This window comes from Microcaecilia unicolor, chromosome 2, assembly GCF_901765095.1.
Source record: "Microcaecilia unicolor chromosome 2, aMicUni1.1, whole genome shotgun sequence".
In the NCBI taxonomy this organism is placed as follows: domain Eukaryota; kingdom Metazoa; phylum Chordata; class Amphibia; order Gymnophiona; family Siphonopidae; genus Microcaecilia; species Microcaecilia unicolor.
This window is the reverse complement of record NC_044032.1, coordinates 505,832,181-505,851,580: the sequence shown is the minus strand read 5'-3', so window position 1 is coordinate 505,851,580 and position 19,400 is coordinate 505,832,181. Positions and strand designations below refer to the sequence as shown.

General features: G+C 40.4%; 1 protein-coding gene across 2 annotated transcripts in view; it reads left to right on the top strand.

Annotated features, from left to right (window-relative positions):
• The window catches only part of CLNK (cytokine dependent hematopoietic cell linker), a 194,198-nt gene that overhangs the window by 41,484 nt on the left and 133,314 nt on the right, over nt 1–19,400 (top strand). For both annotated transcript variants that reach the window (XM_030192602.1, XM_030192601.1), the window contains exon 4: nt 10,630–10,655. In XM_030192602.1, the coding sequence (XP_030048462.1) occupies nt 10,630–10,655 (26 nt within the window). The remainder of the gene's footprint in view (nt 1–10,629; nt 10,656–19,400) is intronic.

Sequence of the window (19,400 nt, the reverse complement as noted above, 5' to 3'; positions counted from 1 at the left end):
AAAAAATTGGTATGGAAATCAGTGGCCTAGATTTAGTCGCGGTATACAGAATATGCTTAGTTCATACCTCAGTGCCTAAAACTAAGCGCGTCCATTTACACCTATGAAAACATGGTGTAAATCCCATCATGTTGATTTATGCACACTGGACCATATTCTATAACTATGCATGTAAATTTTGGAACGCACATGAAATGCCCATAACCATGCTCCTTTTTGCCTGCACGGGTTAGAAGTTTGAAGCACTTCATTACAGAAGACAGAATTCATTACAATGTGTACAATTCATTAAATTGAATCCAATTCATTACAGTGAATACAATTCATTACATTACAGAATACAGAATTCATTACAGTGAGTTATGCATGTAAATTCTAATTAGTGCCAATTTGTTATTCATTATTGCTTGTTAAGAGCTGTTATCAGCGCTCATTAACTTGTTAAGCTTGTTAAGTTATGCACGTTGTTATAGAATCCACTTGGATTTTGGCACAGATCTCTAGGCGTTCTATATAGAATCTGAGGGTAAATGCTATTCTATTTAAGGCACCTGCCCTTTATAGAATAGCGCTTAGTGCTGAATTTTTTTGACGCCTAAGTTTCGGTGCCATTTATTGAATTCCTTCCAATGTGCATAGCTTCTAAAATATGGAAATAAACTGTGATTCTGCCCATGCTCTACCCAAACACCTCACATGAGCACAGCTGTTCTCTCATTCTATAACTTTACGCCAAAGTGGCTTTGCACTATTGTTCTATAGTGGGTTTGGCAACATTAACGCCATTAGAGAACTGGCACTAAGGGGGTCTTTTACAAAAGCGTGCCAGCATTTTTACATGCATTAAATGCTAAAGACGCCCAATGGAATATATAGAGGGGCATAATCGAACGCGAACATTCTTTTGCATTTCATGTCTTTGAATGCTTTGACGAACACAGTGGATTTAGCACATTTATTATAAAAAATCACATAAACATTTGTTTACACCACGGGAGGAGGTTGGGGCAAGAGCAGTGATTGATATATGGTGATTTTTCAAGAGGAATTCCAGTAATCTGGCTGATCATCACCTGTCTGAGGTCTTTCTCTCCCCCTTCCCCTCCATTTATTTTTTATCATTCTGCAAATCTGTTTGATCAGATCCGCTTACTTTAGTGCTTCCCATTAAGGATGGAAAATACCTACTGTACCTGTATGCAACTTGTAAACCACTTTGGTTGTACCACAGAAAGGCGGGATATCAAGAATCTCATAAACATAATACTAGGTGAGTAGCAACTGTTTTAGCCATAAACAATCAAGAGAAATTCTGAGACGAGCAGAGAGTTAAGCCATTATTCTACCCTAATTTTCTGAATGTTGTTAAATCATCACTTAATTATCATGCTATGCCTATGGGAAAATTCTAAATCAGCTGCTGATTATACACTTGCACATATCTATAGAAACATGTGCAATAAAGAATTCAAAGGAATTAGCCACTCAAGTCACTAACCTGGCTAGAGATCCTGGGCAACCAGATTCAATTCCCACTGCAGCTCCTTATGGCTCTGGACAAGTCACCTAACCCTCCATTACCCCAGGTATAAAATTTTGATTGTGGCCCACTAGGGACAGAAAAAGTACCTGAATATAGGGCTAGATTCTATATATGGCACCTGAAAAATCCATGCAGATTAAATTCCCGCCTAAGCGTATTCTGTAAGTGGCACCTAGATTTAGGCGCGGTATATAGAATATGCTTAACTGATATCCCAGTGCCTAGAACTATGGGTATCCATTTACACCAAGGGAAACACTGCGTAAATACCAGTGCATAGATTCAGGTGCAGAGGGGCATATTCTATTACAGTGCACATATAAACCACCCATTTCTCCACCTATAACCATACCCCTTTTTGGCTCTGAAATTCACTCAATTCTGTCCCAAACACTTCAAACTCTTATAATTCACACAGTCCAAAATCATACAACTTTAAAATCTTCACATTAGCTTTGTTACTTTACTAACTGGGATCATCAGAGTAACTGACAGCATTTACCATTTGGGAACAACGTCCCATGTACTCATGGCGCTGTACACATCGTCATTGATCTACCCATAGCTCTTAAAGAATTTTTCTTTTTTGAACTTTTTTTTATATAATCCTTAACAATCATATTCTAAAAGGCTTATAGCTTTAACTTTTGAGATGCATATTGGTACTACTTAACTTTGGCAGTGATTTTTCACCCGAGTCAAACCTCTGCCGACATGGCCAGGTTTCGTAATCCTTCTTCAGGGAAGAGGTTCGCACCTCATAGTTTGCTCCTGCATATGTAAAAAATGGCTTTGTGCATTTGAATTTAGGTGCTCTGCATTACAGAATACGCTTAGTGAATTATGTACATAAATTCTAATTATTGCCAATTAGTGCTCATTATTGCTTATTAAATGCTCTTAAAATGCTGATTGACTTGTTAAAGCCAATTACGTTACACACATTGTTATAGAATATGCTTGGATTTTGGCACAGAATGCCAGGCACAATATATAGAATCTGGGGGATGATGTGTACCCTGCTGCACACATCTAGTAGCACTATAGAAATGATTAGTAGTATAATTAGTTGTAATTGTCAGAACAACCATCTTTGGGGTCAATATTCAACCGTCAGTGTTATTCCCAGATATTCATTCAAAGCTAAGACCTGTGCAGGCTCAGACTGAATATCAGTTATTTTTAAGCCAGTTAAAACTTAGCCACTTAAGTCAATATTCAGCACTTAAGCAGCCATGGGTTACCACATAATAATAGGACATACATTTATGTGGTCCCATGTATGCATTAAACCTAGCCACTTAAGAGTTGATTATCAGCACTTAAGTGGCCAAGTGCTGACTCCACCCCTGTAATGCCCACAACATAGCCATTTTTTACTTCAGCGCTAATTGCAACATTCAGTGGCACTTAGCCAATTAATTATTGCTGAATATTAAAGGCTACCTTCATACAAGCAATTTAACTGGTCAGTGGATGGCTAAATCACTGAATATCAGGCCCCTTGTTTCTTCCTGAGAAAATAGCTAATTGTATCTATTCCCATTCTCTTGGAATTACTCATGAATGATTAGATTCACAAAACAAAGGCATTCACTTTCCTTCATACAAGCTATTCAAAGTCTAAACAAAAAGCTGCACAGATTATTATTGACATTATGCAGAAGAAATGAGTGTGGAGTGTGCTTGCCTAACATAGGTTTGTTTACTAGCCTGACATTTGTTCTTTCTAGTGATAAATATTTGCAAGGTTTGATTTTTCAATTAGTCATAATTAATCAGGCCATTGAATAACTCTCAAAATGTATTGATGATTTTTACAAATAGAATATGCTGGGAATGCTTAAACCTTGAATATTCAACACATGTAAACCATTGGAGGATGACAGAATCAAAATCTTGAATAGAAACTGGTTGTAAAGCTGATTTGGGGGGGGAGGGGGGACTGTGCCCTGAGACAAATTTATTCAGAACAGGTAGGAGAAAGAGCCCACATGGATGTTCCATTAACACACTGTGTGATAAAATTGACAGAGGCAGGCGGCATCTTCTAGACCAGAGTTCACTTTTCCTGAAAATGAATGCCTCAAAAAAATTGGTTAGACTATAAGGAAAACAAAGAAGAGGGACAAAACTCCACACCTTAAACCAGAGTGCAGCCAAAGATGTCTTCAAAAAAAGAGGTTCTTGTATTGACACCAGCTCACATGGATATGGTGATCACTTGGTAGGCTCATACAGAATCACTTTGTTTTGATAAGGGGCAAAGAATGAGAGAAGGTTGGGATGAGGAGTTCAGAAGGAAAGAGTATTGGGAATAAGAAAATGAAAAAAGAGAGGTAATTCTGTAAGGAGCCACCTGGTTTTAAGTGCCACAAAAGTACATAAATGACGGTATTCTAGTCTTTTATGTGCTTAAGTGACTTTTTATAGAATACCATCTAGTGAAAAAGTATGCATCATAATTTGGTGGCACATACTTTGCCATTGGGCATGTGCATGGGTAGAGTGAACAGGTATGTGCAAAAGTGATATGAATCTATCATTTATGTACATACATGCTAACATCTGGGAATGGACATTTGCATCAGCTATAGGGCTAGTGTAAGTGATTGTCCCTTAATGTGTGCTCATTTTTTTGGCCATTTGACTTGTATTCTTTAAAAACAAAAAAAAGTAGCTGTCTACTTTTCTTTATAGAACTCTTACTGCATGGCCATGTGGCAGGGAGCTCTTACCGCCACCCATTGAGGTGGCAATAAGGGCTCTTGTACAAACCTGGCAGTAACCAGGCAGCGTGCAGCAATGTCCAATCACCGCCGGGTTACCGCCGCACAAGCCATTTCCAGGGGCTTTTCTTTTTCCCCCAGAAATGGTGTGTGCTCGGGGTGGGACTACTGCCGATGACATGTTGGGTTGGCGGTAGTCCCAGAAGAGCGAGCAGTAAGCCCACGTTAGGCTTACCACCCATCTGTAAAAGGGCCCCTCAGTCACTCACCAAAGATTTCCTAACCACCTGGGACAACATCAGCAAGATTACATTAGACATAATAGCGCCCCTGAGACACAAGAAAAATCCACCAACAAACTAACTCCCTGGCTAACTCCTGAAGTGCTGTGCTCATTGTGAAAAGAACGTGCTGGAAAATAGAAAGAAAATGAAGGAAGGTTGACTCAGTGGGAAACAAAACCCAATGGAAGAACGCAGTCAGGGCCTACAAAAACATCATAAAACAAGCCAAATGCAAATACTATGACATCCACATAAAATCAGGCCACCTCAACACCAAAAACCTATGTGGCATAGTGAACATTCTCCTTGATACCCAGAACATAATGATTTCCAATGAAAAACAGCCCACAACCATGGAACTAGCCAACTACTTTGAGCAAAAAGTAGCTAAGATCAGACTGACCCTACCCGCAATGGGACCACATATTGAAAACTTCCTAGGTGACATAACACAACATAACTCACCCACGAGGGCCAACGATACTTAGACTACCTTTGCATTGCCAACATCTGAAGCTATCCATAAGCTGATTAAAAAAAATACACTACATCCCACTGTCAACTTGACACCTGCCTGACCTCCATCATAAGAGATGCCTCCGACTGCTTCATGACACTCCTGAGAGCCCACATAACAAAACTACTACAAGAGGGTCTCATCCCTAAATGTTAAAGCAGCATCATATTGACCCCCATTTTGGCGCACACTGCACGTGCATAGAGCCTACTGTCAGACTTGTGAGTTCTTGTACCAAGTAGAGCTCTGCTGAGCCCGGTACTCGGACCAGGTTCTGCTTGGCGGCTGGACAACCCCGGGTTTCACCTGCGCTGACCGCCATTCCCCAGAGGTTGAGCCCCTAGGTGCGGGCGGCCTGCAGGACTTATGGGATGGAGCTGGAAGTGAGGTGATGAATGTATTGGCCAGGCAGGCAGCAGGTCAAGAGAATAATCCAGGTACAAGCGGCAGTCAGTAGGCAGGCGGCAGGCAAGAGAGTAATCCAGGTACAGGCAAGTCAGTAGACAGGTAGCAGGCAAGAGAGTAATCCAAATGCAGGCGAAAGTCAGTAGGCAGGTGGCAGGCAAGAGAGTAATCCAGGTACATGCAAGTCAGTAGGCAGGCGGGAGGCAAGAGAGTAATCCAGGTACAGGCAAAAGTTAGTAGGCAGGCACAGGCAGAAGGGTAAACCAGGTACAGGCAAAGTCAGCAACAAGGGACCAGTAGATAAGAAGCAGACTACAGAGTTAGTTCAGGGAGAGCTCAGCTCATAGGCGGTCGGTGGCCCAACTGTTTGGGGAGGCTAAAGGGGGCGTGGTTAGGGGGTGGAGCCAGGGGCAGAGCTTATATACATAATTGTCTGATAACACACAGAAAAAAAAATAAATAAAAATAAAATAATCACAATTAATACCTTTTATTAAATTTAGATATTAGATATGTATCATATGTCAAAGAATAAAGTGGTTGCTCAAAGCATATTCTAAGCACAATCGCTCAACTGCAAAACACTATGCACAACTTTGTGCAAAAACACACTCAGAACCTTACTGTACCATAAATATTACACTGGGCAGAACCTAATACACCAATATACCACCCATGTGGAAAATGCAGACCATCAACAATATGAAACAAGGGATCATATCATCACAATTCTCATGTAGAGCCACAAAACACCCTAATTCATGTTTAATGTGGGATAAAATGCCATAAGTAAATGAATATAAACTTTTAATATTGAGCACCTGATTCTCAAAGTGGACATATTCCAAACACTATAATGAAAATAAAATGATATTTTCTACCTTTGTTGTCTGGTGAGTTTTTCTGATCATGCTGGCCCAGTATGATTCTGCTGCTATCTATCCTCAGTGCAGGTCAGGAAGTCATCCTCCTTAAATATCTCCCTGGCAACCCAGGACACTGCCAGCCAACCCCCCTCCCCCGCTCTCCCAGCAGTAAGGTAAACAAACCATAAACCAATTTCTACAACTGGACAAGGCTAGAGGGCTTTCACTGCAGCTCCTGCTGTGAGGATGGAGGTAAATCAACAATTTAAACCCCTCAGAGCACAGCAGGGGAGGCTTAGCCTGTCCAAGCCTCTTATACCAGGCGCCTATGGCTCAGCTGATAAACTGCTGGCGTCTGACATCAGCAGGGAGAAGGGGCACAGCCATAGGACAAGAGCAGGGGAAGGAGAAACCGGAAGACCATTAGGAGACAAACAAGGGAATCCAGGCAGAGGAAGAGCAGACCCAGGTGGGTGGACGCAAAGCAATCAAGGAGCCTAGAAGCCAGGCAGATAGAGAGAACAGAAGCAGGTGCATGGAAGCAAAGCAATTAAGGAGTCTGCAACCACCACTCTCTGAACAAACCCAGAGAGAACTACACACACATGGCTCAGGCAGTGCCAGTCAAGTGTGCGTGTCGAGAGGACCCCGCGCAGCCCGAGGATGCCGCTTGCGTTGAGGTAGGGGACATGACACTAACTTTAGGTTCAGCCATTTGCACCAACCAAAACATGGTGCAAATATATGTGCCTAAATTAGACGCGTATCCCCCGAATTCTACAACAACTACATAGTAACATAGTGACATAGTAGATGACGGCAGAAAAAGACCTGCACGGTCCATCCAGTCTGCCCAAGAAGATAAATTCATATGTGCTACTTTTTTATATGTACTGTCCTCTTCAGTGCACAGACCGTATAAGTCTGGCCAGCCCTATCCCCGCCTCCCAACCACCAACTCTGGCACAGACCGTATAAATCTGCCCAGCACTATCCCTGCCGCCCAACCACCAGCCCCAGCACAGACCGTATATGTCTGCCCAGCACTAGCCCCGCCTCCCAACCACCAGCTCTGCCACCCTTTCTAGGCTAAGCTCCTGAGGATCCCTTCCTTCTGCACAGGATTCCTTTATGTTTATCCCACGCATGTTTGAATTCCGTTACCGTTTTCATCTCCACCACCTCCCGCGGTGCAAATGTTAGAAATGTTCCCTTTCCACCCATGACCCTCCTATTTCCGTGCTCTCTTTTTGAACTCGCATATAAAATTTAGGCGTGGATCCCACACCTAAATTTATAACAAGTGCTGTTATTTAGATAAACGTTTTGAATATTGACCCTCAAGTCTTTAAAGTCTGCTGAGATTGAAGATAATCTGATATCATTTTTAACTCCAACGGAAAGGCATTACAGATACCTGGTACCAATCCTCACATTGCCCTAGATATTGTCTAACCAGTTTGATACCCTTTTGGCCAAGGACAAAGGAATTTTCTAGATTAAATAAACAAACTGTGATCACCTTAAACTTTGTTAATGTGCATACATCAGCTTTACACACAGTCTGGACGATTTCCCCTATTCTATATATAGCACTCAAAACTTCACACACAAATTTGGGCTGTTTAATTGTTTAACAAGCCAATTAGTGCCAATAATTGGGTGCTACTGCTAACAACCAATTGGCACTAACTTGCACAAATTGGAATTTATGTGCGCATCTTTATAGTTCTTATTCCATAATGATGTGCGTGGAAAGGGGGCACAGCCATGAGAGGGCCATGGACAGGTCAGGTTCATTTCTAGGGGTTGTGTGCATAGAGATTTAACACTAGGGTTCAGTTGGTGTAAATCCTCGCACCCCTAATTGGGTATGCTTAGCGCACATTTTTGCAAACATATTTGGGTGCTATTTACAGAATTGACTCCCATATGTGTATAAAGTTGATTTAATATACATTCTTTATGTACATAACATTTTTCAAAACCAAACTGGAAACCAAATGCATATTCTTACTGGAACTGAAATGCCTTCCAGCCCATCTCTACATAACCTCATAAATTTTGGCTGGATATTTTTGGTCAATCCAAATGTAAACCACATAAACCATTTTGAATAATGAGTCCTTAACAGAAAGATTTTTAAAAAAGAAGCACCCTCAACTAGGCCTCATCTATGACGTGGAGGGACATAATCGAACGGGGTGCCCAAATTTTCCTGAGGGCATCCACGTAGGACATCCCCGCGAAGGGGTGGGGAAACCTGTATTATCGAAACAAGATGGGCGGCCATCTTTTGTTTCAATAATACGGTCGGGACACCCAAATCTCAACATTTAGGTCGACCTTAGAGATGGTCTTCCTTAGAGATGGTTGTCCTTAGAGATGGTCGTCCCCGATTTTCGGCGATAATGGAAATGACCAAATCCAAGCCATTTGGTCGTGGGAGGAGCCAGCATTCATAGTGTACTGGTCCCTCTGACATGCCAGGACACCAACCTGGCACCCTAGGGGGCATTGCAGTGGACTTCAGAAAAAGCTCCCAGGTGCATAGCTCCCTTGCCTTGGGTGCTGAGCCCAACCCCCCCCCCCCCCAAAACTCCCTCCCCACAACTGTACACCACTACTATAGCCCTTAGGGATGAAGGGGGGCACCTACATGTGGGTACAGTGGGTTTGTGGTAGGTTTTGGAGGGCTCACATTTACCACCACAAGTATAAGTTAGGTGGGGATGAGCCTGGGTTCGCCTGCCTGAAGTGCACTGCAGTACCCACTAAAACTGCTCCCGGGACCTGCATACTGCTGTCATGGAGCTGGGTATGTTATTTGAGGCTGGCATAGAGGCTGGAAAAAATATTTTAAAACATTTTTTGAGGGTGGGAGGGGGTTAGTGACAACTGGGGGAGTAGGGGGAGGTCATCCCTGATTCCCTCCGGTGGTCATCTGGTCATTTCGGGCACATTTTTGTGGCTTGGTCGTAAAAAAAAAAAGGGCCAAGTCGGCCAAGTGTTTGTCAGGGACACCCTTCTTTTTTCCATTATCGGCCGAGGACGCCCATGTGTTAAGCACTCCCCAGTCCTGCCTTCGCTATGCTTCTGACACGCCCCCATGAACTTTGGTTATCCCCGCAATGGAAAGCAGTTGAGGACATCCAAAATTGGCTTTCGATTATGCCGATTTGGGCAACCCTGCAAGAAGGACGCCCATCTCCCGATTTGAGTCAAAAGATGGGCGCCCTTCTCTTTTGAAAATAAGCCTGATATTATATGAATAATCTTATTGAATTACCCCCTCGTAATGCTGTTTCATCATCTACAGAATATTTTGTCTTGCATTCCCTATCTGTAAGAATGTGATATAAAACAATTCACTCTGCTAATTTCTCCTATCAAGGCAGCAAAATTTGGAATTCTCTTCCTAAATCAATCAAGTTTACAGATGATTACCTAACTTTTAGTCATTGCCTTTCTGAATACAAAGAAATCTATTTGAGTTATACCCACACCTTTTTCTTAATCTTGTTTTCCATCTAGTCCTGCCTAATTATGCTCTCAGCTATCCACCCTTAATTATTTGTTTGTCCTTGAGATAGTCTAAATCCATGGTTACTTACTACACATGTATTAATTTGCTTCTTGAACTTATTGTAATTTGTGTTATATTCTGTACATTATTATGTTTTATTCACCTCATTGTTTGTTTGTAAACCACATTGAACTTGAGTCTATTTCAGGCTAATGCAGGGGCGTAGCCAGATAGTGGATTTTGGATGGGCCTAGACAAGAAGTGGGTGGGCACTAAGTGTCCTCCCCCGTTATCTTAAAAAAACAAATCTCAGCTGGCAGGAAAATGCTGCTCTCCACCTCAGCAGTCTGCAGCAGGCATGCACGGAAAACTGAGCATACGCAGCTTAGAAAGTTCAGACTGCTGAAGTGGAGAGCAGCATTTTTGGCACCAACAGAGGGAGGTCTTCAGCTGGTAGAGCTTGGGATCCCCACCAGCTACTGCTAAGGGTGTGCTGCTGTTGGGTGGGCTTGAGCCCTAAGTGGGTGGGCCCTGGCCCACCCAGGCCCACCTGTGGCTACACCACTGGGCTAATGTGGGGTATAAATGTCATGAATAAATAAAATAAATAAATACCATCTCCCTGTGTGATCTATAGTAATCTTGAATGAAAGGTATTATAGAGGTATTTTGTTCCAGAGTTAAGTGCATTTAATATCTCTGTATTAGTTTCTGATATCAAAATATTTTCTGCATTTTTGCTTTTTCTCTCATCTGTAGATCCTGGCCTCAATTTTATGAATCAGGTAAGAATTCTCATGTCAAATTATGTAGATTAGATTAGGTCAGTGCTATAGTTTATAGTTTATTAAATTTGCTTCTCCTTGAGTAGTCTATAAGTCAGTTTATTCTGCTGCTTTTTCTTCTAAAATGCCCATTATATTCCTACGGGCGTCTCAGCATCTAGCACCAGCTAATTTGTAAGACGAGCTAAAAACGCTAGCACACCTTAGTTAAAGACCCCCTAAATGGTGAAATTCCTTGCCGAAATACATTAGATCCCAGCATGATTACTTAGATTTCGCAAGTTTTTAAAAATTTCCTTTTTAAAAAATTTATGTTAATTTATGCCTATGCCTAGTTTTTCTCCCCCTATCCCCCTATGGCATATATATTTATAATTATTTCCTTTTTGTGTGGGATTTGTGGAGGAGTAACCTAGTGGTTAGTGCAGTGGACTTTGATCCTGGGGAACTGAGTTCCTTGTGAATCTGGGCAAGTGGCTTAACCCTCCATTGCCCCTGGTACAAAATAAGTACCTGAATATATGTAAACCGCTTTGAATGTAGTTGGGAAAACCTCAGAAAGGCGGTATATCATTTCCCTTTCCCTTCCCTTTCATATTTTGTACTGTCTTCTAGTAGCTTGTTAGCCGGATTGAGCTCAAATTTGTGCAGGAAAATGTAGGGTATAAAGTCATAAATAAAATACATATCTAGATTTTCAGGATTATCAGAATGAATACACATGAGAGATTTCTAAATGATAAGTATCCACATTTATCAGGAAAGGGTGAGTAGTACTGGGTTAGATGACAGTGCCACCTCTGGAGGAGGTCATGTTGCAGTATAAATTTAAGCTTTTAATTTCTATACCCCTTGATATTGAAAAGCATTTAACAGGCCAGGATCGGTAACTGGCCAGTTAAATGCCTCATAACTGGCTATCCAGCAATATTCAGCAGGGGACAGCTGGCTATCTCCCGCTGAATATTGCCAGTTACCGGCTAGCTGGTCATATCAGGCTATATAACCAGCTATCGTCGATTTTCAGCCCAATTTAGCAGCTATATTTGGCTGCATGAGTACATGGAATATCTTTGGCTGGTTTGAACATAACCAGCTAAGTCTGAATACCGACTTACCAGTTAAGTTCAAAAATGAACTGGATATTTGATACCAGTCACCAAAAACAGCCCAGCATTGAATATCTGAGTTTAGTGCTAACTGCAGGAGTTAATTTAGCGGTCTGAATATCAACCCCGTTGTATTTTTCCCAAACTGTTTTTTCCATACTAAACAAGTAACAATTTCTCAAGTTATTAAACTGGGTAAACAATAATTTATTCATGCTGTTTCAAAACTGCTCTCCTTTAATATAATTAATAATAGCATGCTAGCCTGGTATGCATTTGTTCAGGTTAGACAATCACCTGGTATATTTGTGGATTTGCACTTAAATTAGCATTTACCTGCACCTAAATAAGGAAACATAACATTCAGATTAGGCTTTGCTGTGCACACACAGCAAAAGCAGGTATGAATCTCACACCAGCCTGAAAATGATATATGCCTCAGAAAAGGTGTTCAGCTTTAGCTGAAATCCTTCCTGCTAACTAGTCCAAAATGGAAGAAACAGTTATAAAAGTGGATTCACTCCCCTCTCTGGCTGCAAACATGAACAGCACCACCAAAAGAGACAAAATACCGCAAAATGCTTGAATCTATTTCTGCGATTGCCTGTCTGAACATACTAACCAAACATTAACCCCCTGATTCTATATATTGCGCTTTGAGTTGCGCATGCAAATTTGGGAGCATATCCAATTTATGCTCGCAACTTAATTGAATATTGAGCCAATTAGCACAGATAATTGGCATCCTAGAAATTATTAGCATTAATTGGTTTTAATTGAAATGTATGTGAGTAAATTTAGGCATGGGTGCTGTTCCTAACTTTTATGTGTGAGTGCAAAACAAGGGCATGGAAATGGGAGGGTCATGGGTGAGAATTTACATGCATAATTTTTAGACTAAGGACTCTGTTTACTAAGGCACACTAGGAAAGCATGCCTAATTTAGGCATGACAATTTTCACCATATTTTAGCTGGTGCAAATGGCCATGCCTAAAGTTAGGTGTGATTCTTGGCCATAAGTGCTAATTCCATAAACCGTGCCTAACTTTAGGTACGGCTTATAGAATAGCACTGTGCGGCTTATTTTTTCAGTTCCGATTTTTTAGGCACCACATATTGAATCTAACCCTAAGGACTTAATGCCCTTTAGTAAAAGGCCCCCTTAGTTCCTCAAAAAAGCTTCTAAGTGTGGAAAAATTGCCCCTCTGTGAAAATAACTGCAGAAAAAAAAATCATAATTCCACCTATTGCATTAATTTTCCTTTTTAAAATAGGGTCTTTGATGCTAGTAATCTATAGTATTAAAATCAGAAGCTTTTGAAAATCTTCTTTCATCTGGATTTTAATAATTGCAATTTCAGTGTACTCACACCTTGCCACAGACCTCACCTGAACCCAAGACATTACAGTTGGCTTTTTTGTGTGTATCTGGAATAATAGAGAAAAAAAAGCTAAATTGCAGCTGAACAAAAGTAGTAAGCTATCTTGCTTTTCTTCCCTGTTGCCATAAAGAAGTGATTTGAAGACTGCAAAGCATTTCAGGCTGCAATAATTAGAACTTCCAATCAGTGCCCTGCCAAAACCACATTTGGAGAGTTACTATTTCAGAGCTCCATTAAACCATTTTACCATGCCTTTGGATTGTGCATTCCATGCTGTTGTACATGTTTTCTTTACAGACAATTTAACACTGATTTTTCATGAATTCTGACTCAGTCTGGTCTATTTGGATTAACTCTGGCATGTCATGTTGAATAATTAGATTTTTAAACATATCTAACAATGTCAAATACTGGTCCAGGAAAGCTTGGAAATGATTATTCAGAAATTGAATTATTTTAACTAATACATAATAATTACCTTTTTTAGTGGAAAATAATTCCGAGAGTTCTACAACCATGTCAGTGAAAAGGAAGCAGCTGCAATCCACTGAAGGATGCTTTAAGTCCTTTGTGGAACTGGCAAGGCACAGAAAGTTAACGCTAAAGACTGATATCTTGGGGAAAAGAATGGCAAGAATCCAGATTAATAAGCCTTTAGCAGAATCTGCTCCATGCTTGTATGTGTTCCTAGGGGGTAACAATGTACATTTAAAATGTGTTCCATTAACAGGCTGAAATAATCACTTCAGTGATCTTCACTTTTCTGAAGGCAACTGGATGTGTCACCATAAAAGTCTAAGAGCTGAATTTGGATACTCAAAACAGAATTCATAAAAATGAGATGCCCAATTAAACACAGCACCCTTGCATTTTAGCTGGGGCTAAGAGAGCTGATTTGTGAGTAAAATTTGTTAGGAACTGCCTGTGCCATCTAACTACCCTCAAAGGAGACTGAAATGAATTCCCTGTAAATTTCAAACGCATGAAGATCAAATAAATGTGTTTCGAGCTAAAGTTAAGGTAGAAGTACTAGGAAAAATATGGAGTTACTTCAGTTTCTGATTCATATCAGTTCTCTCTGTAGATATGATACTGACCTAAGGCTACAATATAGCATGAACAACTGAAGGACGGACTTCGAGAGCGTTCTAAGAACAAAGGTGCATGGTTATACTAAAAGGACATATAACAATTACTCTAAAAATAAAGGGAACAATTTTCAGAAGTTTTTACATGGGTAAAAATGTTTACCTGTGCAAAAATATGGTTTGAAAATTATGCTGGCCCTGATCTGTGGGCAAGAGTATGCACACTGTGAAATTCCAGAAACCCTCTCTTCCCATGTCTACCCATAAAACTGGGGTCGTTTTGGTAAAGCTTAGTGCACGCTAATATCCATTAACATGCACTAAGTGAGTGTTTTACAAAGGCACGCTAGAGTTTATAACTTGCCCTAATGATTAGCACATGCTAAACGCTAGAGATGCCCATAGGAACATATGGGTGTCTCTAACGTTTAGCTTAGGCGTATTTTTAATGTGCGCTAAAAACTCTAGCGCGCCTTTGTAAAAGGGACCCTAAGTTCCATGTGGCCCATCCTATTGTATGTGCCAAATGCTGCACATACAATAGGATGTACAGCATTTGGAATGCACTAATGTCCATTAGTGGACACTAAGTTTCAGTAAAAGAGCCCCAGTATTAATCATCCTGGTAGCTAGCAACAGTAGCAGAGCTGCTGCCTTCACATCTGACCTCCCCAATCAACTTGAGAAGTTCATAACCTGTCAGACACTCAACTTCATGAGTGCCTGCATTAAAAGAACTTTAGTTATTACTCTATTTGTACATCCCACTGCCAGTTAAGAGGAGAAGTAAGTAATACTGCAGTAAAGCATTGCATTTTACACAGCTTTACTGCAGCCTGTGCAGTACTGTGGTAACCCAGTACTAATGTTACTAATTCCCATGGTAAATGCATGGTGCAGCTCACATTAAACCTTATAAGCTACCTTATTCATGGAAATAACTAGTGTTATTTTTCCTCCCTGGCACCATCAAGAACCATCTTATTGTTAGTTTTTCTACTATTACCATATTCTTTTTGAGCACTCCTTTTACTCCTTAGTCTTTCAGTGGTCCAACTGACTCCTTTATGAGCTCTTGGCTTTGGATGTACTTGAAAAAATGTTAGTACCAGTTTTTGCCTCTACAGAAAGCATCTTTTGGCCTGCCTTATCACTGCTTGTGTACATCTCTGTTTTCTTCATTAGTATCTGTCTTCTGCTCTTTTGGCTTTCATCGCCTTTTCTACCTCACCATTAAATATGCTGGCTGTTGCTTGATTTTCTTATTCTTTGTATTTGGAGAGAGGGTTGGTCCTGAGTTCACTTCTTTTTGAAGGATGAGGGAGGAAAGTCCATGCCAACAGACAATTGAACTTTGGGTGGGCAAGGGGTACCACTGCAAAACATGAACTGCTAAGTACAGTAGTGTTATCACAGACTTTAACTTGTTCTGCATCTTGGTATTATTTATTTATTTGCTGCATTTGTATCCCACATTTTCCCACCTATTTGCAGGCTCAATGTGGCTTACATTGTTCCGTCATGGCGATCGCCATTCCGGAGTGAGAGATACTAGTGGTATTAGATCAAAGATCATGATTGACGTGGTAGATTAAGCAGTCATATATAAAGAGTTCATATTCGGAATAAGAGATAAAGTGGTATTGCGTTAAAGTTCATTCGTGGTAGAGTACGCTTTGGTAGTCAAGTACAGAGAGTTAGGTTGTATTCAGTTCAGGCTTGAGTTTCATTGTTTGGTAATTAGGATGGATTATTGCAGTATGCCTTGTTGAACAGGCAGGTCTTCAGTGATTTCCAAAAGTTGGTTAGGTCATGCATTTTTTCACGGTGAGTGGTAGTGCATTCCATAACTGCGTGCTTATGTAGGAAAAGCTGGATAATAATTATAATTCCAGCCTTAACATTTGAGGATAATTCAGTATAACTACTGACTTTAACATGGACTAAATTCTAAACCATGGATGCAGGAGTTCAGGCCTTGAGAACATAAGTATATAAGTGTTGCTATACTGGGACAGACCGAAGGTCCATCAAGCCCAGTATCCTGTTTCCAACAGTGGCCAATCTAGGTCACAAGTACTTGGCAAGATCCCAAAACAGTACAATATTTTATGCTACTTATCCTAGAAATGAGCAGTGGATTTCCCCAAGTCCATTTTAATAATGGCTTATGTACTTTTCTTTTAGGAAGCTATCCAACCCTTTTTAAACCCCGCTAAACTAATTGCTTTTACCACATTCTCTGGCTATGAGTTTAATTACACATTGATTGAAGAAATATTTTGTCTGAATTGTTTAAAATTTACTACTCTGTAGCTTCATTGTGTGCCCCCTAATCCTAGTATTTTTGGAAAGCGTAAAGAAGTGATTCATGTCTACTCGTTCCAATATACCTCTATCATATCTCCCCTCAGCCATCTCTTTTCCAAACTGAAGAGCCCTAGCTGTTTCAGCCTTTCCCCATAGGAAAGTCATCCATCCCCTTTATCATTTTCGTCACCCTTCCCTGTTCCTTTTCTAATTCTACTATATCTTTTTTGAGAGGTGGTGACCAGAATTGCACACAGTATTCAAGGTCTGGTCGCACCATGGAGCGATACAAAGGCATTATAACATCCTCATTTTTATTTTCCATTCCTTTCCTAATAATTTGCTTTCATTGTTGCTGCAGCACACTGAGTAGAGAATTTCAAAGTATCGCCAACTATGACTCCTAGATCCTTTTCATGGTCAGTGACTCGTAACGCGGAACCTTGCATCATATAACTATAGTTCAGGTTCCTCTTTCCCACATGCATTTGTTCACATTATTATGTTAAAAAAAAAAATTTGTTGACTTAAGTTGATGACCTCTGTACATGAAGAGAACGGCAATTTGCTATGATGATATGTTACAATTTTCTATATTGGTATGTGTACAGGTTATTGATCTTTAATAAACATGATTATTAAAAAAAAAAAAAATCATCTGCCATTTAGATGCCCAGTCTCCTAATCTCGTAAGGTCGTCTTGCAATTTTTCACAATCCTCTTGCGATTTAACAACTTTGAATAACTTTGTGTTGTCGGAAAATTTAATTACCTCACTATTTATTCTCATATCTAGATCATTTATTAATATGTTAAAAAGCAGCAGTCCCGACAGACCCCTGGGGAATGCCACTATCTGCCCTTCTCCATTGAGAATACTGACCATTCTCTGTTTTATTTATTTATTGCACTTGTATCCCACATTTTCCCACCTATTTGCAGGCTCAATGTGGTTTACAGAGACCTGGTATGGCATATCTATACCAGGTTAAAGAAAACAATTAGAATTACATAGAGGTAAAGGAATACAGGGAGGTTTGGACAAGTCGTTATTGAAAGATACATTCTGTGCCATTTTGATTAGGTGTTGTGTTGTAGTTAGTTAAGGGTTCTCGTGGTAGGTTTTGCTAAAGAGATATGTCTTCAGGGATTTGCGGAAATTGGTCAATTTTTTGATCGTTCTTAGGTGTATTGGAAGAGAGTTCCACATCTGTGTGCTTATATAAGAAAAGCTAGACACGTCTGTTAGTTTGTATTTTATTCCTTTGCAGTTGGGGAAGTGTAGGTTATGAAAGGTGCGGAAAGATCTCTTAGCATTTCTGGGTGGCAGGTCCACAAGGCCTAGCATATAAGTCGGGGCCTCTCCGTAAATGATTTTATGAACAATCGTGCAGATTTTGAATGCGGTACGTTCTTTCAGTGGTAGCCAGTGTAGTTTCTTTCTTAGGGTTTAGCGCTTTCATATTTTGTTTTCCCAAATATGAGTCTGGCTGCGGTATTTTGGGCTGTTTGAAGTTTTTTGATGGTCTGTTCTTTACAGCCAGCGAAGAGTGCGTGCAATAATCTAGGTGACAACACCAATGACTGCACCAGTTTCATGAAAATGGCCCTTGGGAAGAAAGGTTTCACTGTTTTGAGTTTCCACATGGCATGGAACACTTTTTTAGTTGTATTCTTCACATGGTTTTCAAGTATGAGATTTCGATCAATGGTGACTCCCAGAATTTTCAAGTTGTCTGAGATGGGGAGGGTTGTGTTTGGGGAGGTTATGGTGTCGAATTTGTGTGTATTGTGTTGTGAGGTGATTATAAGGCATTGTGTTTTTTCTGCGTTGAGTTTCAGTTGAAATGCGTCCGCCCAGGAGTGCATGATTTGGAAACTTTGGTTGATTTTTTTAGTAATTTCCTTTAGGTCTTGTTTAAATGGGATGTAGATCGTGACATCGTCTGCATATATCTATGGGTTGAGATGTTGATTATCTAATAGATTGGCTAGGGATGTCATCATTAGGTTGAAGAGGGTTGGTGAGAGGGGGAATCCTTGTGGTACACCGCATTCAGGTATCCATGGGGATGATGTCTCTGCGTTAGTTGTTACTTGGTATGATCTTGATGTCAGGAATCCTTTAAAACAATTGAAGACGTTTTCTTCAACTCCAAAGTATTCCAGGTGTGTAATAAAATTCCATGCTTGACCATATCATAGGCACTGGACATATCAAATTGTAGGAGAAGTATATTATTGCCTTTTGTGATTGTTTGTTTAAATTTATTCATTAGAGTCACTAGTACTGTTTCTGTGCTGTAGTTTGATCGAAATCCTGATTGAGATTCGTGTAAAATTGAGTGTTTGTTTAGGTGGTTAGCGAGCTGTTCCATCACTACTCCTTCCATAAGTTTGGTTATTAGTGGGATAGATGCTACTGGGCGATAGTTGGTTATATCACTTGTGCTTTTCTTTGCGTCTTTAGGTAACGGAGTGAGTATTATATTTCCTCTGTCTTTTGGGAAGAGACCATTTTGTAGCATGTAATTTAGGTAGTCTGTGAGGTCTGTTAAGAATTGCTGAGGAGCAGATCTTATGAGATTGCTAGGACTTATGTCTAGTTTGCATTGTGATTTGGCGTATTTTTTGAGTGATTGGGAGAACTTTTCTATTGATAGTGAGTTAAAGTCGGTCCATGATCTATCTGCCGGATATTCCCTGTGTATTGGGTCTAGACACTCAAGGAGGTTTGCATAGTCAGTTGTGTTGTTGGGTATCATAGTTCGTAGCTTTGTGATTTTCTCTTTGAAGTATTTCGCAAGGTTGTTTGCTGATAGGGGATTACTGTTGTTAGTGGTAATCGCTGTTGT